Genomic DNA, 27,323 nt, shown 5'->3' with positions numbered 1-27,323 from the left:
CAGGGGCTGGTGGCCGCTCACGTCCCGCCCGCTGCCTGCTGGGAGCTGTAGTTTCTTTTCCCGGGATCGGGAGACTGCCCGCGCAGAAGCTGCTGGGAAAGGCGGGGCCCGCCCCTCAGCCAGTGCGGCGTGCGGCGGGGCGGCAGCCGCCATCTTGCGTCGAGGCCCGCCGCCGGTGCAGCGGTCCGGAGCGGGGTTTTCTCGCTCGGAGGGCGGTGGGTGCCGTGCGTCTCCGCTTCGATGGGTAAGGGCGGGAGACCGCTAAGGGCTGGGGGGTAGGGGGAGGAAGAGGGGCTGTGTTCCGCCTTCTGCGCGGGGTATGGTGTCCCTTGCTGTGAGGCTCTCTCTTGCAGGCCGGTCGCCTGCCTGCTCGGGGGCAGCTGGCAGCAGCGGGGCGTTGCCGCGTAGGGCAGCTCGGTCCCCGCCAGGCTGGGCAGTCGGTGCTGGAACTGCGTTTTCCCGTGTTTTCGCCGGTTCCTCAGACTGAGGGCCGTCCCACTCACTGCCCTGCGGGTGATGGAGGGGACTCTCCAACCCTTCTCTTCGAGGGGTGCGGGTGGCAAGCTCCGTCAGTGGCTCTTTGTGGCCGGGGTAGGTGTCCCCTCGGCCGAGCAGTCGGCAAGGGGACTCGGGATCTGGCCCGGGCCTGCGCCGGCATCTCGGCCGCTGCGAAACCTGCGGGCATCCCGGCGGGCTGGTCGGGGAGGGGGCAGTGTCACAGGCGGGCTCTGCGTTTGGGGAGCTTTATGTAGGCAGGGAGGAAAAAATGAAGTATTAGTAGGATAGGGCTTAGACTACGCACAGCAGGTGAGCGAGATGCAGGATGTGGGGTGAGTGGCGGGATTTAGTCCTAAAAGGAATGTAGTTTTGCAGAACAGGAACGTAGACTTCCTTGGATCTAGATGCAGAAGTTGTGATGCCTGAAAACGTCAGGGACTGCCAGTCGTTCTGTCCTTATAATGTTTGTCCTAAAACCTTTGGGGGCGAATGAAGTCGTAAAGTTTTCTTCTTGAAAACGCTTTTGATGAGAGTTTCCTTGCAGATGTGCTTCTGTAACTCTTTACAGAACTGGTGACCTAAACTGGGCTAGTTTGAATACGCACATCTCGTTTGGTTCTTTGCTTGGCCTGACATTTTTATTGCTAATTAAATTAGCAAGGCATGAATGATTAAGGAAGTGGTGATATTCTAGGACTAGTGAAACTAGCAGTGCTGTTGGAAAAAATTATCTTCTTAAATTGTGCTTCAAAAATTATCTGACAATTAGAAAATCACTTTAGACAGTCATGCTTAGCATCTTGGTCCAGTGATGGCAGAAGTTACTAAGGTTTTTTTATGAAGCAAATGTTTTTGGGTGAAACAGTTTGCTGAGTCCTCTGGGGTGTGTTATTGCTGTCTGCAGACTGTTTTTCCCTCATAGCTTGTTTGTTGCTCAGCAGTCCTTGGTACTGCTCATCTATTAAAAATAAGTCTCAGTGTGGAACTTAATAGAGAATTGTGTTCAGTATGGATAATGTTATGTACGTTTTCTTGTTTTGGAAGAATTCCAGACAAATCTTAAATCATATTTTTGACAGCTATTTCTCAAATAAAAGCTAAAGTTTTAGCTTTAAAAAATAGCACCATGCTGTCAACAGCCTTTTTCAGTCAGTGAGTTTGATCATTCCAGTGACAGAATCATGTTTATCACTTTTATCTTTTCACAACTGAAATGACAGATTCTAATCCACTAATACATCAAAAGAACTGTTAATTAGAATAAGCCAGTCAATTTTTTAGTTGAAAATGGAACAGACTAGGCCTATTTGCATGCTACTGACTCCTGATTTATTTTTGTGCAGTTTTTTCTGTATACAGATCACAAGAAAAGGCAGCATAATCTTTAGACACTGTGTTCGCAAGATAGGCCTCTAAAAATAATGCAGTAAGATATTAAGTGAAGCAGTAATTACTGCAGGTATTCTCAAATTTGTTGTAAGTTTCTAATACTTTAATGTTTCCTTATGAGAGGAGGAAGCAAATTCCTCTACATGCTGACAGACAGAATCGGAATTTGGTAACTTCATGGCTTTTGGCTTTTTGTTTTTCAGTTTGCTCATGAGAGCCATGATTTCTTTGAGCAGTGGCATAATGACCTCTAATGAGGTTATATCTGATCACTGAGATGATCTGTCATTCATTCTGTGGTTTAGAAATGCTTATCTAGGTAAAGATTCTATGATTAGAGATTTTTGTTGTACTGGGTATGCAAGCAGTTACAGGAATATATTATTGTTGCTGTGGATACCTCTGTAGTACAAGAGTTGGCGGGTTTGCCTTGCAAAGTTTGGCCTTTTGGAGTAATTTTTCTTTTTCTAATAGACAACATGGCAAGCCCGGGTAAAGATAACTTTAGAATGAAAAGCTACAAGAATAATGCGCTTAATCCCCAAGAAATGCGCAGACGAAGAGAGGAGGAAGGAATCCAGCTTCGGAAACAGAAAAGGGAAGAACAGGTAAGTATCTTGGTGACCTGCTAAGTGTGAAGTGCTTATAAACCTAAATTCAGCTAAGTTCAAGGGACTTGAGCAGAGTCCTATGCAGCACCAGGTTGAATGTGTGTTTTCTGTGCAGCCTTGGGTGGCATCAGACATTTCTTGATACAATCATAAAACAGAAGTGAACAGAAGCATTATTAAGTCACTAGGGGCACACAGCCTGTGTCTTAAGTTCAATCCTTAGTGTAAATTTGGACTGAAAGGATAGTCTTATTTCTGATAAGGATTAGAAACGATGCATTTTTTCCCAGAGTTTGGGCCAAACTTGTACTATTAGAAGGGAGAGGAGTCTTTTCATCTGTGAAACCATACTTCGAAATTGCCCAAAAGCTTTTCTGCAGTAACTTACAGATCCATGAACTATGATATACAAATTTGCAGTGGTCCTTATTGAATTTTTAGTGATCAGAGTATGTGGAACACTGCATAATTTAATGGCTTATGGTATTTTCTTTTCTCAAAATGTTTAGTAGTTTCTTGCTAGGAAAGTAAGGAATATAGCTTGTTTTTCTGCTTGGTCTATCTAAAGTGGCTATATTCATCTCCCACTACCCAGAGAGTGTCTCAGGCACTGATCTGCAGTCTGAGGTGGGAATGCTTGCCCTTCTTCTGGGAAAGTGGTGCTACTGCAAGGAAAAAGAATTTAAATTAGTTGAGCCAGAGAGGTAAGAGTAAGAAGTAGTATGATTACTGGAGCATTTGCCTGTGAATGGGTAACTGCATTGCAGCTCCTGCTGAAAGTTTCTGTTGATGTATTTTGTAGTAAATACTCCCTAGATAAATTATGAAAATAATGGGTGTTCCCTCTTCCAGGCTGACTGTTGTAACAATGAGAGTACTGTTAATGTTCTCCTTGATCTTAATTTGGTAGAATGGTGTTTTTAAATTCTTGAGCTGGGAAGAACAAGTTTATGCAGGGAGATGAGACTGCTTTTGCTCCAGAAGACGTTACAACTGGTAGATAGATCAGTAGCCTAAGTAAAAGCAGTTGATGTATTTCAACCAAGAGCTTCTGCGCTTTTGCTAAATGTTAGAAACAATGGCTGGTCTTACAAAAGAGAAATGTTTTTTCTACTTCCTTCATGGGTTTAAATGGAATTAAATTGTTTATGCCCAGGATTCTGCAGTTGTTTGGTGTCCAGGATTGTGCCCAGTCCAGAAGTGTGTTGAACAAGAGAGAGAATGCCTTGGTTTAGGTTCCTGTGGGTACATGTAAACATGGAGTTTCTTCTGCAGTTTTAGGCATGTGCAGTAGCAGAAAATCTTCAGGTTTTAGTCAGAGGTTTCATTACTATGCTTATGGGTGAAATCTTGGTCAATGGACTGAAATTCTAATATTTATTTTTAAAGATGCTGATGTAATATTCTTAGAATTGTTGATTGTGGTAGCTGTAAGTTTAATACTGGATTAAAGACAAAAGAAAATTGATGAATTCAACATTTCTTCTTTGTTTAGCTGTTTAAGCGCCGAAACGTTTCTCTCCCAGGAAATGAAGAATCTATGGTAGAAAGTCCAATTCAGGATCCTGATGTCAGCTCTACTGTACCTATCCCAGAGGTGAGTAGAGTGTGTTTAGAATGTTATCTTTCAATGGGCATTGAATTAGATGTAACAAATCTTCCCTTCATTTTTAGGAAGAAGTTATTACAGTAGATATGGTGCAGATGATTTTCTCAGATGATCCTGATCAGCAACTCACAGCAACTCAGAAATTCAGAAAATTGCTATCTAAAGGTATGTAAACGTTGCCTGATTTTTTTTGTTCCTTGTGTTGTTATTATGATTTTTCTCATACCAGAGTCAGTTAAAATTTAGTTTTGTTTTACTTGAAAGTAGAGCTTACTGAAACTTCTAATTGTGTTTATAGAGAAACCCTTCCAAATCTATTCCAACCTAATGGCTAAATACAGAAAGCTTCATTATTCTAATGTTAAGTGTTTCAGACAAAGTAACAAAAGCAAGGATGCTTTGATTGAAGTGTCCAAAGCAGTAACTAATTGAGCACTAACGTTACTTACAGTACTTGTTGTAGTGATGCAGCTTCTGATTCTTGTTCTGTATTTGAGGGGAGAAAAGTTGTATGGCTGCCAAGGTACAGTTGTAACTTGGTTTTGCTGAGCTATGTGGTCTTAAGTTAATGCTGGTAATTGTATAGCATGATAGGTAAAGGTATGCATGGTAATTTAAAGTAGCATCTACTCGCACTGCTCTTCCGCTGTCCTGAGCTTGTGATTGAGGGAGCATAATGATTTACTAACATGCCAGTGGATAATATGTGTTACTATTATTTTACATAATACAGTGTTTACTACATTGTAGCATGTCCTGCAGTCTTCTAAAGTAAAAAAAAAATTAGCTCCTTCATTTGAGATTAAAATGATTGAATGCTTGAAATGATTATAAAAATGGGGAATCACACTGATGCTTTGTGTCACACTGAAAAAAAAATAATTAATTTGGTCTTTTTTGTTAGACTTACACAAATATGTTTTTTATCCCCTAGAGCCTAATCCGCCTATAGATGAAGTCATACAAAAACCAGGAGTAGTACAGAGATTTGTGAAATTTCTAGAGAGGAATGAGAATTACACTCTGCAAGTGAGTTTGGTGCTGATTGGGTTTTGGAATGGGATTAGAAGCCCCCCCAAAACATCTTTGGAAAGCATGTCTTTTGGGATTTTTAATAACAAAATTTAATTATTTTTAACCACCAAAGATGTAAATTTTAGTTGTCTGAAGTTGTGACTTGACTTTTATGAATTTCATAGTAGTCTTTAGGGTTATATATTCAGCTGGTCAAATACTTGAAATACTTGGGTGTTGGAAGAATAATGTGTTCAGTTTTCAGACTGGTGTATTAAAATCACCAGCATTGATGTATGAGCAGAATCTGTTTTGTTTATGTTGACTACATTATAGTACTCTTCAGTTGAAATATTGGAAGAGAAGAATAAAAAATACAGGAACCTGATAGGTTTTGAAACCTACATAACTTATGGCAGTAATTTGCTCTGTCTACTTTTGGTAGCCTGTGAAGTGACACTTAGGCCTTGTGTACATCAAGAAGAATTGACTTAATGTAGTGGATTTTTACTAATAGTGATTTAAAATCTTTCTTATTAGTGCTATAAGCCAAAACATTAAAATAACTTAAATGTTGAAGGTACTTACTAAATAGAGATTTTTGTCAATGACAATCTGTTGTATAAAAGTACAATAATAGTAATAACTGCATTTCAGTGGAAAGGTAAAAAGCTAGAAAATTAACCTCTGCAACTCTCATGTCAAACTGTTTTTTATGAATTTAAGCTTTAATGCTGAGTGGTTAACATGGTTGTCTTTGTGCTCCTCAACAGTTTGAAGCTGCTTGGGCATTGACAAACATAGCATCTGGAACTTTTCTACATACCAAAGTTGTAATTGAAACTGGAGCTGTTCCAATTTTTATTAAATTGCTTAGTTCAGAACATGAAGATGTACAGGAACAGGTAACTTTTGTTGGGGTGTTTTATAACAGAATTTATTTACGAATGTCTTTTTTGGGGTGTGTGTGATTAGAGAAGTTGCTCTGTTTGCCTGCTAGCCCGTTGATCTGGCTCCAGTGAGATAAAAATTTACCTTCAGTATATTTTTTACCTCATGTTTTGAGTTTTTTTTAATGTCTTCCCTCTGATTTCTTTGTTTCTTTGAACCTGTTTTTATTTCATGTTACTGAGTAATTTGAAGAAAGCACCTAATTTCTGTTTGAGCATTTATAGGTAGACAGAATCTAGAACACTATAAGAGAAAGAAAGTAGGATAAAACAATGTGGATTTTTGTCCTCTGAGTTATCTCGCAGCTTTATTTCCTATGTGCTTTTGCTCTTCAATCTTACCATGTTACATCTTCGTTAGCATTTTCCTGAACATTTTTTTTGGTTGGTTGGTTTGGGTGTGGGGTTTTTTTGTTTGTTTATGCTTAAGAGAAGCTGTACTTGACTGGCTTTTATTTAGCATGTTTGTATAGCGGAACTTCATTATTTTTTTTTTATTATTCCTCATACATTATTTGCAACTTTGAGACAGTTTTGTTGAATCTGTTACCCATAGTGAGCAAACACAACTATTAAAAAGAGCACGTGTATCCCTCTATTGAAAAGCACGTGGATCAACATCTTTTCATAACAGACTTTCTTTCCTTGAAATTATTATTCGAAGTGTATGTAATTGACTTCATGTGCCTTCACAAAAAATGCAATTAGAAATCAGTAGTCTTCTGAAATATTATATAATGATACTGCTTTTTTGATTCTGTAATATTTACTGTAAAAATATGTAGATGGTCTGTAAAAGTTGATTTGCAAGCATGTATGAATTCATGTGGACACTTTGCTTTTTAAGGCAGTGTGGGCTCTTGGTAACATTGCTGGTGATAATGCAGAATGCAGAGACTTCGTTTTAAACTGTGGAATATTACCACCCCTCTTGGAGTAAGTATTTTAAATTAACACTTTAAGACAGCATAGGGGTGTAGATGACTGTAAACTTCAACTTAAAATTTACTTGAAAAGGATACACACAAACTTTTTGCTAAATTGAGAATGTTTCTTTCCTTATTATATTGTTATTGTGTTTTGGATAGCCTTGACAATAGGCTGATTTCCCCACCCTTGTCCAGTAGCTCCAAGCTTCAGTCCTTCTTATCCATCCATTTACTTGTTGTGACCAGGTGGCAAAGTAGTTGTTGCATGAGCTGTGTTCCCCAGGAAGATCTCTCTTCACTAGGAACATCATTCCAGTGTTTACTATGCTCTTACAATAGTATGTAAGGTGGCTTCACCACAGGGAAAAAAAAATACACAGCACTTATCTTGTTCAATTTATTTTTCTTAAAATAATGCTTTAAAACATTTATAGAATAGCATGAAGTAATAGAGGAGCATTTGATTGCATTCCTTAGGGATTTAAAGAATTAACATTTATAGACATTTTGCTGTGTACCTGAACGTGAACCTGATTTTTTAGATGTTGAATCTTTTGCATTCTGTTCAGTGAAACCAGTGAAGTATTTGTTTTGGGGTTTTTTGTGGGTTTTTTTGGTTTTGTTTTGGTTTTTTGGTTTTGTTTTGGTTTTTTGGTTTGGTTTTTTGTGGGTTTTGTCTTGTTTTTTTTGTTTTGGTTTTTTGTTCTGGCCTTTTGTTTTTGGTTTTGGTTTTTTTAGTTGGTTGGTTTGGTTTTGAACATGTTTTAAGTTTTTTATGGAAGTTTTTATTATTAATTCAATTGTCTGGGTGAAAACATCAAAGTTAATTCCAGGGAGGGTTGCATCTCCTATCCCCTTTTGAAGACCATCAAGAAGGATTAGTTGTGTGACTTCTCAGATGAGCAATGGTTTTGCATTATATGCATGTACTTGGTTTGAGAGTGAGATGTCCACACAAAGCAATCCCTTCGTACTCACTTAATTCTAAAATATTTGCAGCATGTAAGCTGTGTAGAGAAAGAAATTTAAACAAGTGCCCAATAACAGGATCTCTTTTCCTGATGTGGTGTAGTGTTGGTAACAGATATAAAAAGACTTGCCTTTTCAATTAGAATTTTTTTTTTTTTGTAATTTTTGTCTCTCTTTGACAGACTGTTAACAAATTCAAATCGTCTTACAACAACTAGAAATGCAGTCTGGGCGCTCTCAAATCTCTGCAGAGGAAAGAACCCACCCCCAGACTTCAGTAAGGTATAATATTTTGAGAAATTGTAAAGCTGTAGATGATTTGTATTTGTAATATATTATAGCACACAAAATCTTTGAATTTGGAGATAGACTGAATTTTATCTTTTTGATGTAATCACTTTCTTGTCTTTTTCTCATATCTGCACAAAATTGTCTACTTTGACACCTATCAGCAATAATACTAAATTATCTAAAACTTTAAGATTGTAATGACTCGGATACAAACAGTCATTCACTGTTATGAAATGATTGGCAAATAAACCATTCAGGACTAAAGCCCTTGGCACTGTGTTTTCTCCAGATGTCTTTTAGAGGATGTGTGTTATGATTGAAGCATTTTAAAAATGACAGTATTTTTTATTTTATGATAGTGAGCACATGCTGCAGGAATAAAATTTTCTGCTCTCTCAGATGCAGTTAAATCAGACTAAGGTGATTTGCTTGTATGCTGTCCCCTTACTTCTTTCTCTCCAGTGCATGGTTATAAAGATAGTAAGACTGTAGAGGCTAGCAAGAGTATTAGCTCCTTATTTTCAGTTTAAAATTAATTTCTGGTGAGGTTAGTGACATTAAAAGATGGAACTGAACTTTGGGTCTTCTGGTAGAAGAGACTAAATGATCATTAAAGATAATCTATAGAGAATTTAAATGTCTTGAAGCTTACCTCATGGAACAGTAATTGCTGTCATTGCTACTCTCAATTCTGAGAGAGTTAATAACAAAAAAGGGGGAATTTTTGAGTGTCAGATAATTGATCACCTTACAATTGCTCTGCCTAAGTTATGTCCACCAGTAGTGTTTTGTTCTCATAGTGAAAACCAAGAAAAATTCTTGCTGCTTAAACACTTTCAACTTCAGGAGCAGAGGATGCTGTCTACGTGGCTGCTAGGAAGAGCAGCTCCTTTGCTCTTTGCTGTTCTCAGTAGCAACAGCTGGACTTATGAAACAGGCTGAATTGCAAACTGATCCAAGATAAGCAGTTAAGTTGTACGAAGAGTATGAAATTCCCAGACTGTAGAGCTGAAACTGTCAGGTTTCAAGTGGTATTAAAACAGTCTAGTTGATTTGGTTCTGAGTGAAACTTGGTAGAAATTAAGACCATAGGCTCCGTTTGCAGTGAGAGCTGAAGTCAGCTACATCTTCTTTTATTTGGTTCAGTGAATGTTGAGTCCTCTGTGTTACTATTAAGTTTCTTTGTGGTACAGCAATTGTAGGTTGATCACTACATTATAACCTCCAGTACTCCTACAATGACAGCCATGGGGTATTGCTTTGAAATTTTTGTTTCCTGAGTGATTAAAAAAAAGCATCAGTAATTCCTGATCATCTAGTTACCTGGTTAGCAAATACTAATTAAGATGAACAACTTAATTAACTAATATAGTATCTCTTAATAAGTAGTCTGTGAATCAAAATTTACCCAGTAGGCCAGTTAGAATTGGATAAGGGGGTCTTTATTCACTAATAAGCTCACATGCTTTGGCGGTAAGTAGGTTTTGCACCTCTGTGCTTTTGCAGAATGTTCTCTACTTGAAAAAATACAAACCACCTAATTCTTTGCATTATTTTTCTTAGGTTGCTCCTTGCTTAAATGTTTTATCAAGACTGTTGTTTAGCAGTGACCCAGATGTATTGGCAGATGCCTGCTGGGCTCTCTCATACCTTTCAGATGGTCCCAATGATAAAATTCAAGCTGTTATTGATTCTGGAGTGTGTCGAAGATTGGTAGAGTTGCTGATGTAAGTCTTCCCTTTATCAAATAAATGTCTTATAGTACTGTTAATGAATTCATGGTGAGGTTTTTTTTCTCATCTCAAATCTGAATTTATTTTGTGAGAAGTGGCTAACAGGAATTCAGTCTGGTACCTTTTCAGTTGCTTCTACATAGCTTGGTCTCTGGGATTTTTACTGAGATTGACAATAAAAAAGTATTCTTAAAAGTGTTTATTCTTTAAAATTTAATATAGGACTGCATTTACATGGAGAAATAGAAAGGTGAAGTCTGAGTTTTAATTTCTCAGCTTTCTTTTTATTTCGTTATTGTATTTTGTTTCCTTACCTTTCTAAGATATGTAGTTGCAATACACGGTCCTTGGAGTCACAAAGTTCAGAGACAGGCTTGTGCCACTTTTGAACTGTTCCAGTGTATTTGTTTTATGGTTCATTATTTTCCTAGAAAGGGAGACTAAATCCCTGTGTTCACATGGGCACTGTAGGTCAGGGGTAGTAGTTCCCAGTACTGACAGCTCAGCACAGTTGCTTCTGAAAAGCTCATTTGTATAGCTGTCAGGAAAGGTTGAGGTTGCTTTTTCTTCTCTTGATACTTCAGTACAAAAAGATTTCCTTCTGCTACAACTGAGACATTTGAATATTAGCTTTATGTACTGGTTTCTAGGGTTGTTGACTTAAAATAAAGGAGAGTTTTCTTACAAAGGGAGACGGCTAAGTTTTAGTATACAGCTACTAGTCCCCCCCCTTTTGTTTTTATGTACTGTATGATGCAGGTTACAATGTTTGATAATACTTGGGGTGGGTGAAATGGATCTTCTGGGCAGATAGATTGCTCTAAGTAGTAGCCATTGTTCACTGAAATAAAAAAATATACTTTAAGACTTTGATAATATGAAGCAATTTAATATTTGTCTCCAGGCATAATGATTACAAGGTGGTATCCCCTGCATTAAGAGCAGTTGGAAATATTGTTACTGGGGATGATATCCAAACACAGGTAAGACTAGTTGATTTAAGAAAAATTGTGATTAAAAAAAAGTGTAGTAGAGGTACTTGCACATTGTAGTATAAAAATCTCTGTTAATAGTCAATTTGACAGTAAGTTTAGGCAGTTATTTTAAATATTAAATTACTGCAAGAATGAACATTTTCTTAGAACACTGTGAAGTGGATGGCTTTATTCCTTTGTGATATCTTGAATGTTGCGCCCCATCCACAGTGAAATTAACTTTTTCCCCGCGTAGTGGATATTCAGTTATTTATTATTGTTCCATTTTTTAAGCCTTCAAATGCAGTCAGAGTTTTCACTTTGATTTTCACCATAATCAGTGGTTATATTTGATTTCTTCATGAGTTTGGATGTGGTAGTCTTACTGATGCAATTTATTCTAAAGATTTATTTTTTCATTTTAGGCAGTGAAATTTAGTTTGAAGCAACACAGGAAATACTAAGACACATCTTGCTTTAGAGAATATGAAGTCTAAAAGGCTGACAAAACTAATGTAAAAGGGAGCTAAGGAAATAAGTTAATTACATACTTTGTGAGCTCTACAGGAGAGGATTCTGCTAAGGAATTAACTAGAAAAGATCTGTCTCCTCAAAAACAGATGATCAAATAACTATACAAATTAGATGTACACTTCTCAGTTATTCTCAGTTATTCATATTCCAGCCTTAAGCAGCCTTAATTTAGTCTTTAGTCTTCTGGTCTGAACTTAATTGTGGGCAGATTCTTACAAACTGGAGTGTCAAGGAAGAGACAGTCCAGCAGCATTGAACACTTCAGTTTTGCAGGTTGTTATCTGTGATCCTTTGTGTACTATAAATATGTTGCAAAATCTGCTTCTTTTGAAGTTATCTGTAATGTACTTATATATATATATACATACATATATATACACATGTATATTGCACAAGCTGATAGATATCTATGTATATCATACAACCCAATTTTCAACTCTCAAATTATTTTAGGTAATTCTAAACTGCTCTGCATTACCCTGTCTCTTGCACTTGCTTAGTAGTCCCAAGGAATCTATTCGAAAGGAAGCATGTTGGACTGTTTCTAATATTACTGCAGGCAACAGAGCTCAGATTCAGGTAAAGCCTGTACATTTGTTGTTTGGTTAGTTTTGTTTTCATTTTACTAGTTTGGTTGATTTCCCTTCATAGGGAGAAATAAGGGGCTACTACATTGACTGCATTATTTGTTTTAGATAAAATTATAAACAGAATTAACTTAAATGTTTTCTTCTGAATTTTGAAGTTATAAATAACTTCATAAAATGATACCTTAAGCATAACTGTCACAATTTGTACTGAAGAAACTGATTAATTTCTCTGAAAGGGATTTGGTTGATGCATATAAAACAAATTGAAAGATACTTAAAATATTCTTTTAGAACTGATACTAACAGTTATTACTTTCTGCTGTGGAGGCATCATCTGGAATATTCTTTTCAAGATTGTTCTGCATTGTAATATACCTGTGTAAAGTAATAAGCAATTTTTTTTTTAAAGTTGAAGTAAAACATCTTGCACATATTAATCCAGTGAAAAGTGAACCATTCTACCGTTTTGGAAGTGTTGAATGTTTTGCTTTTATAAAAAGCCTGCATGATGTCATCAATACTGAGTTTTATTGCTGTGGAAACTAATAAATGCTGACTATTAGTCCAGGTTTCTAGAGTTACCTGAAAATGTTCTGTTTGACAAAAATTAAAATTCTGAAGCAGAATACAAGTTTCAGTGTGATATTTTTCCCCATACTTCAGTCAAGGATGAAAATAAAGCTTCTTGACTTAAATGTATGTGTATTATAAATAATATATAGTACATAATATAGATATATGTTTAAATATGTATATAATTTCCAATTATAGACATGCTCTTTCTTTGGAGGTCCCAAAGTTGAATAAAATGGACAAAGTGAAGTTTTGCTATGGGGCTTGACCTCAGGTTTAGTGCTTGTGGCATGTAGTTTTTAAATGGGCCTATCCAGTAAGCAGTATTCTGTGCAGGTGGGACAGAGAAATCAACAATGATGCTCTGGCTGCTGCAGTGCTATGTTGGAATAGTTGTGAAATTTGGTTTTAAAGTTCTAGTTAATGTTGTGTGTTCTAACAAACGTGGCTTTGATACCAGCATGCATCACTGGCCCTTGTAGTGAAGGCTATTAATGTTCTTTCTGTGTGTATACTAAATCTTTATTCATTATCATAAAATATTATAATTTCTTCTTGTAGGCTGTTATAGATGGAAATATTTTTCCAATATTAATCGAAATTCTTCAAAAAGCTGAATTTCGCACCAGAAAAGAAGCAGCATGGGCTATAACTAATGCAACATCAGGAGGAACCCCTGAACAGATTAGGTGAGCTTGTAACATTACTGGTTTTTCTGCCTAAGTATCTTCTGTAAGGCATTTTTATTTTGGCATTTGGATCTTGACAAACAGCTACAGAAATCCTAAACACAGCAGTGATTCCTCAAAATTTTGACTCTGCATGTAGAAATTCAGGAAAATAAGTGAAATACGTGCTTAATAGAAATTGGCTGATCCTGCTTTGTGTCAGTGGTATTGCACCTAAAGCTTTCACAGGATTATGTTGTATAATTGATACTATGTTTTCAACCACAAATCCAAGAGTTAGTTAACAGTTTCAGTATCTGAAAATGGAAAATTTGGGGAGAGTTGTTTAGAAGAAGTATGCAATGGGATTGCATCTCTCTGTGGAGAGACGTCGGGAATTTAGTGTTTTCATCATGTATTTTAAACTGCATTATTATATTAAAGCAGATACCTAAACTTCCTTTCAAAATTGAGTTTGATTGCAGTTCACTGGCAAAGATTGGACTTCTGGAATAACTAGAAGAAAATACTCTCTGATTTCTCTGAATACTGTCAGCATAGTGGTCAGCTTGAATCAGTAGTTGATAAATGGATTTAAAAATTACAGTTTATTATTTTAAAACAAGAAATGAGAGTGTTGTGATAACTTTGGTTATAACATTTGGGAGATCTGTTGCAATAAGTGCATGTTGATATATTTAAAATATAACCTATCTGGTTTTCTTATAACCATCAAGTGTTTATTATCAGAGGTATGGAAAGTTTGTTGGTGGTTTTTCGGGTTTTTTTTTTGCTATTATTTTGATTGCTTGCATAATGTAACATCTTAAAATCGAGTGTATTTTAAATAAATTTTAATTCAGGCTCTTCAAATAGTAAATGTGCATGTGATACCACAGAGACAGTTTATTGTCACAAAACACAGCTTATTTTCTGTGTCATTAAATTTTAGTCCCTTAAATGTCCTCATGGTACTAACTGCAGGATAACTTAAAACTACTAAATAAACTATAATTAAGTGACCTTTTGATGCTAGCAAATGTTACTGTCTTCATTTTGCTTGCACACACTCAGAATCCCAATACTGTTTTGTATTCACAATTATGTCCAGTAATTACAGTAGGTAATGCTAATATCATAATGGTCTACTATTGTGTATTCTGTTAGTATAGAGCAGTGTTCGGTGTTCTTGTCTGTTTCTAACATGCTTACTTGATGGTTTTGCCACTACAAAATTTCAAATACCAGAGAAAAGAGCTTGCTGCTAAAACTAACTCCTTTCCTTCTATTTGATTAAATCCATCTGAAGATCATAAGTGAAAAGATGTTAAGAAGATGATAAATTCCAAACTGCAGTTAGGAATACATGCATAAATTTTTTTCAGTAGCATAAATTAGAACATTTATTCAGTTTCAGACTAAGGTCATCTTTGCACTCTGTTTTAGAACTCTTTATTTCAGCCACTTCTTTTAGCAAAATTAAGAGCTGATACAGGGGCATGTCAGAATAAACTGCTAGATTATCAGTCTCTTTTCTTCTCACCCCCCTCTGTTTTTCTGCTGTTATAAAGGTATTTGGTAGCACTAGGTTGTACCAAGCCTCTCTGTGACCTCCTGACTGTGATGGATTCAAAAATAGTACAGGTGGCTTTAAATGGACTTGAAAATATTCTGCGTCTTGGAGAACAAGAGTCTAAGCAAAATGGATTGGGCATTAATCCTTATTGTGCCCTTATAGAGGAAGCATATGGTAAGAAATTCTTGTAATCTCCATACCATCAGTTCCTTGTTTCAGGCTATAAAATCAAAACCATTGTGAATCATTTGTAGGCAAGTTTAATATTAGTTTTTACTTCAGTCATAAGTGGATATAAAGGCATCATAAACTAAGTAATGCAACATGATGGGAAAAGTGGTTACATGTGAAAAACCTGTGGATGTTTATGTCTGTGGTCAGTTTGTGAAAATATGCCTCTAGAAAAATATTCTCAGAAGTATTTAACAAACAAATGTCCTAGTGTGTTGGAGCTGTCGTTTGCATAAGTTCATCAGTCAATTACATGTAGTTTTATCACTTTAATGTGTAGTCCTTCTATTTGAGTCTGTTCACAGTTTTAACTGTGTCTAAGTTCATCTTTTCTATGGCCAGTAAAGCATAGGCTGCTGAAGCTGTAGAGCAGAAGTTCAGCAGGGGAAGCAGATGAAGATATCATGCCCATTGCTTTTGGCATCTGTAGTCACCAGAGGGGTTAATTTGAAGTCTTCCCACTGCAGCTGAAGTGAAAACTGATTATCTTAAACAATTAGGAGTTTTGAATCAACCTGTCTGCTAAGCATTTAATTCTGCAGAGGTTATATCCTCTACCTTGCACATTATAAGCCTTTGAAAAGCTAATGTCTTCAAATACTAAAATTAAATTTGAAAAAAAAAAAAGATACCAGACTATGCCCAATGATGACTCTATCATAGGGACAGAATTTAGAGTTGGGGAAGACTGAAAGAGTGAAAGAAAAGAAAACGGTGATACTGGAAATTGCTATAGCAAATAGTTTAATCCTGTCCTACTTCTATGCAGATCAATTTTTTTTGTGTGCATAGCATTTTGCTTTGTAGATACTACAGCCTCATCCTTACTTTAGTTGTTATTCTTTTATCACAGTTTTAAAATTTGTTCACTGCAACAGAAAATGCTTCAGAATATGAAGACTAGAAATACATGGGTTAGGAAATGATGAATTAAGACATTAAGAATTGCTGATACTAAATTCATTGAGAATGATCCAGGGTTACATTTTTTTATCTTAAGCACCACTAAGTTCTCATATTATAAGCTGTTTTCCTTTGAATTTGTCATCATTTTAAGCAACTAGATTTTTTATATATTTTGTTTTGAATTTAGGACTTGATAAAATTGAATTTCTTCAGAGGCACGAAAACCAAGAGATCTACCAAAAGGCTTTTGAACTCATAGAACATTACTTTGGTGTTGAAGAAGAGGACTCCAGTATTGCACCTCAGGTGGATGAAAGTCAGCAGCAGTTTGTGTTTCAACAGCAGGAGGCTCCAATGGATGGGTTTCAGCTGTAAACTACTGAAGATGAGCAGAAAATGTAAATGCTTGTAGGGTTTTGGTTTTTTTCCCCCCCCCCCCCAGAGGTCTTTTCGTTATGGCCAAAGTTAGAGGAAAAGTTGGATATGTTTTGCAAAAATAGATGAAGAAGCAGCTCATGCACTTTTTATCTACTGTGTTAGATACAACTGTTCTTGGTTTTGTATTTGTGTTTTTCATTATCTCATATGTACAGAAAACGACTGAGTAATCATGTCTAGAGTAAAGCATTAAATGTGATTTAACAAGAACTGTTAAGCTAAAACTTGGTAGGATCTTTGGTAGTGTTTCTGAATTTTTCATGTAGTCTCAAACTGCATATCAGCAATACAGTTACTGACAGTTGCATTTTTGGCAGTAGGCTTGACTTGCCCAGTCTCTATCAAATCTACCTCTTGTACTGAAGCAGAAACATTGCTTCAGAACTAAGGCATGAAATAAAGATGAGCTTGTAAGAAGCTGAATTGGAATGTGAAAAATATTTATTTAAAATTGTGAAACTTTAATGCATTAATTGCTTTACAACACATTGTTGGAATTTATTTATAAAATGTATTTAAAGACATAATAGATAAACATATATAATGCTAATATAATATTGAATATATGAAAAAGCTTTCTGAATTATGTGGAAAGAGGACTGTTTTAGAGGTTTTCAAATTTAAATCAGCAGAGAGCTTGCTGGTCATTTGATGCTGGCTGTAATTAAAGCTGCTAAGTGGCATTAAAAGTCAGCCACAAATACAATATTTTGCTGTGGAAGCAGTTGCTATAGTTACCACATGAATGCTGTGATTCTGAATGACAGACATGGTGATTTGTGTAAATCACCGAGCAGATGGTTTTCATCTGTCTCCTGTCAAAATGTGGTAACACCACCTTAGTTTGAGATACATTGCAATGTTTGCCTTTCTAGTACAATAGCTTCTTAAAAGTTTAGAAAGTAGGTGGGTGATTTTTGTGTTTTGTTTTATTTTGGGTTTTTTTGACCAAACATGCTACCACCACTTGAATTACTTTTTAAGCTAAAGAACTGTTTTCTTTTGGTGAGACAATAAAAATACTGCAGTGAAGAGCGAATAGTGGATCACTTCTTTCCAGTTGAAGGAAAAGTTTGTTGTACTGTAAATAGCATTAAGTATGTGAACACCAAAACTAACTAGAAGTTACTGTCATCTAAATATATAGGCTTTACAATATACAGTGTTTGCTGTTAAACACTAAAAGAAATAGAATTCTAATATTTACGTTAGCAGTTTTGAATACAGAATAATGTATGCTCTGCTTGGACTTGCATATAAGTAGTGTTTCTGGCATATTAGTAATATATCTCATTTGGAGAAATTTATACTTTGGGTTAATGCCAAAGTATGATATTTTTTTAACCTGTAATTAGTGTATTAACATCAAACTCCTGGGTTATGAGAGCATTTCATGCTTCATAAAAAGCTGCAATTTAAACTTCAAGTTACTTTCCCCATGGCACTGTGCTTGTCACTAAACAATATCTTAATGCACTGGAAAATACAGGTTAAAGATGGTATCATTTACAGTACCATTTTATATTTAGAAGGTTTTTTTAATGTGCAAGTTAAGATTCTGAGATGTTACACTTTGATTTTACAGCAATATATACTATATTGTAATTGAATGTCGGACTTGAAGTGGATTTTCTGAGATTAATGGTCAGTTTTGACTAAAATGTAACTGGGAGGGAAGAAACCTCTTTCTGAAGTCTCTTTAGTGGAAGACAGAAGTGTAAGAAGTGTATATAGGAGTGCTGTTACTTTATGGACTCTGAATACTGAGATATTTTAGCAAACGACACTTTAAACCTAGATTTGTACAGCATACAGCAGTTTTGAATAGTGTGATGATACTGAGTACAGCTGCCAAATTTTCATACAATATTAGATGATTGTATTTGTGCCCTTTTTACTCTCATAGTTCTAGGTTTTCTTACACCAACCTTCCTTCCCCCCAGTCTGTTCAAAGTACAGGGTAACAGTCATGGAAAGCTACCAGGATTACTAGCAAATGCTGAATTTAAATGTTCTTCTAGTGTAAGAAAATTATTCAGGTAACAGGGTATTCCATTGTTTCTGACAACCTTGTTTTGATAACATAACCAGCTGTGCCTGCTTCTTGTTTGGAGAACCCTGTAAAAACTGCATTTGTAAGTCCCTCTAATTTAAACCAAATCTGAATTATAAAAATCTTGATTAAATGGTTTGAAAATGAAGAAAAGAGGGGACATTTAAAATATTGTATTTGTTTTTGAAAGAATGTCTTCAGTTTTGTGGATATACTATTCTGTATATGTGAACAGTTAAGTGACTGCACTTTATGGGTTTAGGTAAACTAGATTTCATGCCTCTGATACATTTAAATGTAACAGTTTAAAAGGGAATTAAAATGTATGGGCTTATTTAACCTCAACATTTGGATTACCCTAAAATTGTTTAAAAATAAGAGTGAAAATTCACCTTTAAAGGATAAACATACAGGATGGCCTCTCCTTTTTTATCACTGGGTTTACACCGTGCTTTGTTAAAAGCACATAAACGAGCAAAATAAAACCAGAGATGATGACTTAAGGTCAGTTCTGGTGTAGTCATTTGCAGGTAGGATATGAATATGGTGATATTGCCTAAAGAGATGAAACCGGTGTGTACGGGAAAACACAAACAAACAAAAAGCACTGAAAAAACCCAACAACAGCAACAAAAATAACCACCAAAAAAACCCCAACCTGTAAGAGGAAAATCTCTCAAGTTTGGTATCGTATATGGAGTCTGAAGTGCCCTGTCAGTTTCAAAGTATGGTTAAAAATACAGGGGCTTGGGTTTTGTGGTTTTGGTTTTGATTATGAGGGTATAGTTTGTTCTGCTTAAATGTGAGTACTAACTAGCTAATCTATGCAACTATGCAAACATAAGATTTTTGTTTGGTTTGTTTTTTTTTTTAGTTCCCTACTCAATACACTGAATCATATCCAATTTTATCATTGTTGCACTTTTGTCTGAGGACTGGTTCATACAGCTTTTTCATTTTCTAGTATTTGCTTTAAACATTGTTGCTAGAAGCAATCAGAAAATAGTAATAATGTTGGCACAGATATAAGTTAGCTGTAGAACAAGTTTGTAACTGGAAAATATTTATTGTCAGGTCTGTCTTCAATAAAATTTTTTAAAAGATGCACTATTGTCTCTCCTTCGTGGTTAGTTCTCAGTTGCTTTAAATTTACTAAATTGTATAGCTGAGGATTTTTGTAATAGGTCTGCCAATTGTTACGTGAAGTTCAACTGTGACCTCAAAAGCTCACTGAAATCTGGAATGAGAAATTTCAGTTATTCATGGCACAAAATCTTTATATAATGTGTGGAAACTAAAATACCTACACTAACTCCAGATAGTAATAGTGCATCTTTAAATTCAGGCTAAAGGCCTATTACTGTAACAGAACACATATGAGTAGTATGCAATATTATGGAATGTTAAATCTTGGAATATCACGCAGAAACCAATAAAAATTATTTTACAGATGCTAATTGTATTTATTTAGTGTTTCAGTAAGTGTGGCTTCTTAAACAAGAAAACACTAATGCCATTTTGAATATAGTGTTAAGGCAGATGAATTCAAGCTGGCTGATTTGTGCATTGTAAAACTAGGAACTGTCACCAGCCAGAAAACTTTCTGAATTTATGTGTTTTGTCCATGTCTTACAAAACATACACTTGTGTGATAATCTCAATCTTGCATGAAGAATTGACCATTTCTTTGGGGATTCCTGTGAAGTTTGTAAGGACTTGAGAATCTGAGATTATCAGGCCATTTCCTCTCTCCTCACTTCTCCAAAGCCCTTCTCAGTCTTAGATTTGTAATATTTCAACTGATTACTGTTCCTTATTTAGAGCTGCAAAAATTAATTGGATAAGTCTAGTTATTTTTGCAGCTTTCACACCTTCATTGCTGCTTTGTCTTCACTGCATTTAAGCTTTGAAAAATACAGCTACTTTTTCCATATGGCTCTGAGTAACAGCTCAAAATACACCTGGAAGAAAGTTTTAAATAGTGGAAACTTCGCTCCCCCTCCATACCTGATATTTTGAGGAGAGTACCTCTTCTCCTTTGATATTAATTACTGCTTTTAATTAGGTGCAAAACATTAATTTGAATAATTAGCAATGAGTACCTCGAGTGTCCCTCTAATAATAGAGACCCTCACTTTTTGCAATCCTGTGCCTACCTTTATTGGCTTCAGCGTGTGCAATGCTACAGTTGTTCTATTTATTGGTGAAGCTCACTAAGCCCTCTCAGCAAGTTAATATTTGCTCCTACAAGGATGTTTGGCATCTCATGCAGTTACTTTGCCTTCGACTCCGCTGCTATCGCCGCCTCTTTCCGCCACTTGGCTTTCTTTGCCATGTTCAAGCTTGTTAAGGACTCGTGCCGTGCAGCAGCCTGTGGAAGTAAAACAACTACTTCAGAGCTGAATAGTAGGAGTGGGGAAACACCGTGGGGAAAGCTACCCAGTCTCAGGAACTACTTGTATGTCGGGGGTGACAGGAACAACGTGGGTTAGCTAGAACTAGGGCACTAGGAAGTAACTGCTGCTAAGGTTTGTCTGCTTTTCACAGAATTCCATCATTTTTAAGTAAGCTAGGTACTGACTAGTGCTGTACTCACCTTCTTAGCTGAGGCAATCACTGCAAAACAGGCAACGATTGAGAGTCCAATCATGATGTAACAAGCTTTAACTCGAGCTTTGTTTCTTGCCCTGTCTAGCATCTCTGGCCTGCAATTAAAATAATTGAATTGAACTGTTAACCAAACTGAAGTGTCTCTTCAAAGCATCACAGATTAATATCACCATTGAAAAATAATAGAATTAGCTTCTCCAACAATCATCTTGCTTCCTATGATTGGCTATGTAGCACCCAAGAACTTCACGTTTCCTGACCCTAATCCAGTTGCAGTGGAAAAGCAACATTTAATGGATTTAAGATGGTTGTTGCACTTAAATACTCAGGGTAAATATACCAGAAGTCACACCTTCAGCTCCAGAAATTTAAGGAAGTCTATCTGTTTTAAACAGATGGAGAAACATATGTGGTGTCAACCAGATGTGGGTGAAAACAAGTTCTTTTGATATAAACTGAACATGTCTAACCTGTTCAGATAGCATGGAAGGTCAGATCCTGTAGGATAGGGACTTCCTGTACTTGGATAGATGATGAAAACAGTTTGTACTGCTAGAGTTTTTACTTCTTTAGAGAAGCAGCATCTTTATTTAAAGTGTGCAGCTGATGTCAGCCTTTTCACTACTACAGAAACATATACCTAAACAAGAACAATCTACACAATGATTTTTGCTGGTCATCCAAGGCAAAAGTTCCTTGGAGGCATCCTAGGAAAGCTGTCTGGTGCCTGGCAATGTTACAAGAGAGGCACCCTATGGCCTGGCAAGCTGCCTTGGTGCAGCTCCTGTTCACATTCTCCTCCAGTCTGAGAAGGAGCAGGAAGCTGTGCACTCCTGAAGACCAGGAGGGTAAGAAATCTCTAAAATACTCTCAAAACCTTGAGACATCATTTTCTGAGTCAGATAATTATACTTGGGAGTACTGTTTTTAAGATGTTCATCATAATGTTGGCTGTGCATTATTTTCCTTTCATACATCACATGGGAATGATTTGTATGTGTAAATATATCTACTCATAAGATACAGAATATAAATATAATGGGAGACCTTGGAGCCTTCTCAGACAATAAGTTACCATGAGCCAGCATTGTGCCCTTGTGGCCAACAAGGCTATATCCTAGGATGCATTAGGAAAAGTGTGGCCAGTAGGCCTCCCCCTCTATTCTGCCCTAGTGAGGTCCCATTTGGAATACTGTGTCCAGTTTTGGGCTTCCCAGTTCAAGAGAGACACAGAACTGCTTGAAAGATTCCAACAGAGGGCAAGAAAGATGAATCAGGGACTGGAGCATCTCTCTTACAAGAAAAGGTTGGGAGAACTGGGACTGTTCAACCTGGGCAGGAGGAGACCTTATCAATGTCTAAATATCTAAAATGTGGGTGTAAGAAGGGTAGAGCCAGACTCTTTTCAGTGGTGTCCAGGGACAGGACAAGGGACAATGGGCACAAGCTGGAACACAGAAGTTCCATCTAAACATGAGGAAAAATGTGCCCTGAACAATTTTGCTGTAGCAGGGGAGAGTTGGACTACATCTCTAGAGGTTCCTTTCAAATCTGATAATTCTATGATAATTAAAAGTTATGGTTAGATGTGTAAACAAGAGAGATGGATAGAGAGTTGATTTTATGAAGTGAATAAAGATCTTGTCATTATCTCTCTCCAAAAAAAACACCTTTATCTTTAAAGAGGATGAGTGGTGGTGGTGTGGGGCAGAGCTTGGATTTTACAGTGAAAGTTCTGCCCCTAGAAGCCAGCTTCAAGGCTGAGGGCTTGAGGGCTGCAGTGCTTCTTGTGAAGGCTTCATGAAACAGAAGAGGGCAAGTCTGATGAGCAGCTATGCTATATTACCCCTTTCTCTGCCAACATGCACATGTTGAACCTGCCATGTTTCTTGTAGATGACAACACCTGCAGTTCCAAGTAACCGCTTTTGTTTTTTACAGCAGTAAACATCATTTCCAAAATACACCACACATCAGGCTGGCACATAAAATCATTAATCCACTAATCCATTTGTAGCAACAAAAGCAACACCATTAATGTTATTAGTCTGGCTTATTAGCCTAATCATATTTCACAATGCACTTATCAAAAGTCTCCTCAAGCAGATTTTCACTTTCTCCTTGCTTTCTGCCTCTGCTTTAAGAAAAACAGACCTGATTATGTTCTTCCCTAATTGCACATTAGGGCCTTAGCTACTCAGTCCTTAATCAGGACTCTTTGGTAAACCTCTGCTGAAGTCAACAACAGCTGTTTCAAGAAAAAAACCACAAGGCACCAGCACCCTTGAATATGGATTACAGATTTGACCCTTAGTACAAGCTACCTGCAGCAGCTAGACTGTGTTCAAAGGAAATTGTGTCTTGCAATTTTTTTTAATAGTTAAAGCAGAGACACAGTTAAGTTCCATTGTTTCTCAATTAACTTATTGTCATATATTACTGTTTGTGATCTTACAATTCTGAGCAAAAGATTTTGCTCATCCAGAAAACAAAAAGTGGTGACATGCACTTGGCAAGCCAACTACTGCAGAGAAACAAGCAATTTGTGTGCATGTATGTATATGGACCGAAAAATGTGAGTGTCTTTATAAACTCCTCCTGATGGCTTGAAGAGCTTTTATAGCTTCTGATACTTGTCTGAACCTTTCCAAAGGGAAGATGGGGGGACAGTGGAAAGCCACTGTCCAGCTCAGCAAACACCAATGATACTGTCAGGAATGAACAGGAACAAGCTGAGGATGCATATGTTGCTTCACATGGCTCTACCCACTGCTTACACTCAATGCACCACTCAAGACAGGGATAAACTGTGATGATTAAAAGTAGTGTCCTGGAGAGAGATCTCTTAAGACACTATCAAACAGCCTAAGAAAAATGCAGCAATTAAAATTACAGGGGTTTCATGTGTTCATTTACTGACTCCCTTGGGAGATGCTAACTTTCAGCAAGTCACAGAGCCATAGCATCAGTGTGGTTTGGTTGGGAAGGGACCTTCAAAGACCATCTAGTCCAGTGGGTCAATGAAAATGGGACACTAAGGCAATGCCAAACATTTGGTTTTCCTTAGTGGGGGATATTTCTCTCATAACCTCCATCTCTATTTTTTTCTCAAATTAAATATTAAATCAATATGTCAGATGCAATCATTCAGTTACAGCCCCCTCGGAACAGTTTGTGGTAGCTATAAACAGAAAATATTATTTATCAGTAACATCCTTCTCTGATTACACTCAGGAATAAGCAAAACAAACAACTCAGTACATAAATGTAACCAAGGCTATCTCCTCAGATGGATCCAGTTCTTAATTTCAGACTCTGGGGACCCCAGGAAGGAACATTTTTTCATCTTAACCTCTAACCAGGACAGGAAACTCTTTGCCCTTTAATTTGTTCCAAGTTTTCAGTTTTGAAAAGCTGATGGGTTCAAAGTGTGTGGAAAAGTTTTAGATCAGAATCACGCCACCGCTTTCCCTTCAGCTCCATGTTCCCCTTGGACAAGAGCAGCACACTTACGGGATCCTCAGAGGGATCTCTTCTTCTGTCTTGAAACGTCCAGTCCAGAGGAGAATTTTTTTGTCAAACTTTGAAGGTTTGTAACTTGCAACCACTTTGTGAGCCTGCTCAGCTTAAAGATTAGGGAAAAAAAAAACAAAACAACAACACTTGGTCAAACCACGCACTAAGACAGATCGATGGGTGGTAGGAAGGGCTGTCAGGCACTGGGACAGGCTGTGTGGGGAGCTAAGTGGTTGAGAGGGGACGCCTGGAGGTGTTTAGAAGCCATGTAAACATGGTGCTTAGGGACACGAGTTAGTGGGGACATGGCAGTACTGGGTTAACGGTTGGACCTGATGATCTTAAAGGTCTTTTCCAGTCAAAATTATTCTATAATTCTAACAGTGGAACGGGAAACGCCCTGCCCACTCCAGTCTCTGGAAGAGTAACTCAAGAACTAAACATCCATGTCTCCGCCAGGCAGAGTTACCTCCATGCTTTCTCTGCAACACTCCCTCACGCAATCAGAGTCTCGGGGCTCTGGTTCGACCTTCCCGCATCCTACAGGTGTGGGCACCCAAGCCAGCAGGGGAACGCCCGGAACCACCCGAGCTGCCGTCCCACCCGCGGGCCGCCCTGGGTACTCCCAGCCTCCCTCTGCCGCCGCTCCCAGCCGCTGCCGCGGATCCCCATCCCCTCCACATCCCCCCTTACCGCGGGCCGTGCCCGGGCCCCGTGCGGGCTCCCCGGCTGCAGTGGCGGCTCCACGCGTGGGGCGGCGGAGCGGGGCGGCGGACAGGAGCCGCCCGGGGTGGATGCGCGACGGCAGCATGGTGAGGGCAGCACGTAGAAACCTTCTACCTCGGAGGGAAAGGACCCCAGTCCCTGCTTCGGTCCCGGGCAGGCACCGGCACCGGCACCGCCCCCGCCCCGCCCCGCCGACCCATTTCAGCCGCGCCCGGAGGGAAGACGGGGCGGGGCGGCAGCCTGCAAAGGGGGACCGATCATCCTGAGGAGTTGTTCTGCTCACCTACAGCACTGATGTGTGACGTCTCTAGCCTAGAAATTTCAACGTGAAAGTCAAAACTCGGTTAAAGAAGCATTAGCAGGGGTTCAGCGTCACGAGTCAGCGCAAGATGGGCACAAACAGACCCTGCCGGCATCGGTGTTTTGGTCATTTTGCCGTTTCCAGGAGGCTCAAATGTTTTAATTTTCTGTTTAGCTCAGCTGGAAAGTTTTGTTTTTTCCTTTCACGTCCTGGACAAAATAAATTTTTACTTTAAAAAAAAAAAAATATATATATATATATATATATATATATACATGTATACATATATATATATATATAATCAAGTACAAACATGTCCTTAAACAAAATAATCAGAAGAGTCAGCAAAGAATGCATATTTAGTAAGCAACAGCCCATACCAGCATGATACCAGTGCCAGTGTAATCCAGTGTCACAACAGAAGTGGGTCTGATGCACCAGATTGTGGAAGATTTTGCATCCATCAACCAACACCAGAACACCTGGGGATGAACTGAGGAAGCCCCATTACCCAGGGACTGATCACTGCCTGACAGCAGCTAAAGTTCTGTGTTCAGTGTAACAGCACAAACGAAGAGTCTGGAACTGTTTGTAGACAGAATCTCCAGTTATTTATTTCCAGGAGCAGAGCCAGAAGTTAAGAAGCTCTTTCTGAAAGCAAATTGTTGAGTAGAAGAAATTAGAAATTTGTCACCATAATGAGTTCTAGCATCCTTGATATCAAAAGTTGTTTAAAATGCTGTCTGAGCAGCATATTATTCTGGAAAGTTATTTTTAAAATTTTTTCTATTCAGTAAGATGTTTTCTTGTTCACACATGTACAATTTCCATTCCAAAACCATTAAAGCAACAAAATGGCATGACTGGTAAAGTATCAAGGCCATTCCAATCCTTTTAACTCATACCAACTTAAAAAATTATATTTTTTCCCACAATCTATTTCAGAGCAAAAATTCTGTTCGCAAAACCAACACTTTTCTTAACAGAAGAATCCAGCCCCCAGAGTCAGAGTTCCACACTGGGTTTCTCGTGTCCTTAAATAATAAAAAGGAAGAATATCCACCCCTTTGCACATACTCATACATCCACCCTGAGCAACTACCCTATTTCAGAACATTGCTGGGAAGATAAAGACACATTAATAGAAATGACCTAAAGGGTAATACTGGGGTTACAAGTCTGCCCGTATCTCCTTTGCCTTTGTATTCTTCCTGCTCAAACAGAGTGGTGCAGTGTCAAGCTGCGTTCCTTGTCCCTGGAGACACAGCTGGGAAGGGCAGGAAGGGTCAGCACAGCTGGGATGCTCAGCATCATGCATCATGAGCAGCATCTTGAATACTGCTATTAATTACTAGTTGTGCTGGTGACCCACACATTTAGAGTCATACTTCCAACAGCTGTACAGAGATGCTGGGAGGAAGCCTGGAACTCACAAAAAATGGTTCCCAGCACTTGCTGAAGAACCACTCTGCAGATTATGAGCAGCTGAAAAGCATCTGCCCAGCTAGAGCTACTGAAGTATTAAGGGAATTGCGCCCTGGAGGAGAGGGCTTGAAAAACTTCATAGCCTTTGTAGTCTTCATTCTCTCTAAAGATACCATATGCTGTGTGATAGTGGCTTCAGAATGCATTAAT

General features: G+C 37.8%; 2 protein-coding genes across 2 annotated transcripts; one reads left to right on the top strand and one right to left on the bottom strand.

Moving 5' to 3' along the window:
• Positions 1-97: 97 nt before the first annotated feature.
• Positions 98-19,643, top strand: KPNA5 (karyopherin subunit alpha 5). The gene is made up of 14 exons (XM_071741107.1): positions 98-244; positions 2,362-2,495; positions 3,994-4,095; positions 4,173-4,272; positions 5,042-5,136; positions 5,895-6,026; positions 6,919-7,007; positions 8,152-8,251; positions 9,824-9,987; positions 10,898-10,976; positions 11,955-12,080; positions 13,226-13,353; positions 14,904-15,082; positions 16,233-19,643. The coding sequence occupies exons 1-14, from the start codon at positions 241-243 to the stop codon at positions 16,418-16,420; spliced, it is 1,620 nt and encodes a 539-aa protein (XP_071597208.1). The 5' UTR covers positions 98-240; the 3' UTR covers positions 16,421-19,643.
• FAM162B (family with sequence similarity 162 member B) lies at positions 16,907-25,526 on the bottom strand. Its single transcript, XM_071741113.1, has 4 exons — positions 25,355-25,526; positions 24,659-24,770; positions 21,133-21,241; positions 16,907-20,907 (listed from the first exon to the last, which is right to left on the bottom strand). Exons 1-4 carry the CDS (start codon positions 25,470-25,472, stop codon positions 20,809-20,811), a joined length of 438 nt encoding a protein of 145 aa, XP_071597214.1. The 5' UTR covers positions 25,473-25,526; the 3' UTR covers positions 16,907-20,808.
• Positions 25,527-27,323: the final 1,797 nt, after the last annotated feature.

The sequence above is a fragment of the Heliangelus exortis genome, chromosome 3 (genome assembly GCF_036169615.1).
Source record: "Heliangelus exortis chromosome 3, bHelExo1.hap1, whole genome shotgun sequence".
Classification (NCBI taxonomy): Eukaryota; Metazoa; Chordata; class Aves; order Apodiformes; family Trochilidae; genus Heliangelus; species Heliangelus exortis.
This window is presented reverse-complemented; position numbering and strand designations above follow the sequence as displayed.

What these genes read in the sequence shown, in the direction of transcription:
- KPNA5 (XM_071741107.1), top strand. An exon ending in CACCCCCAGACTTCAGTAAG is followed by an intron (nt 8,252 to 9,823) that starts GTATAATATTTT and finishes TATTTTTCTTAG; the next exon opens with GTTGCTCCTTGCTTAAATGT. An exon ending in AGATTGGTAGAGTTGCTGAT is followed by an intron (nt 9,988 to 10,897) that starts GTAAGTCTTCCC and finishes ATTTGTCTCCAG; the next exon opens with GCATAATGATTACAAGGTGG.
- FAM162B (XM_071741113.1), bottom strand. Translation starts at nt 25,472, where the DNA reads ATGCTGCCGTCGCGCATCCACCCCGGGCGGCTCCTGTCCGCCGCCCCG. An exon ending in GGGCCCGGGCACGGCCCGCG is followed by an intron (nt 24,771 to 25,354) that starts GTAAGGGGGGAT and finishes CTAATCTTTAAG; the next exon opens with CTGAGCAGGCTCACAAAGTG. An exon ending in TGATTGCCTCAGCTAAGAAG is followed by an intron (nt 20,908 to 21,132) that starts GTGAGTACAGCA and finishes TTACTTCCACAG; the next exon opens with GCTGCTGCACGGCACGAGTC.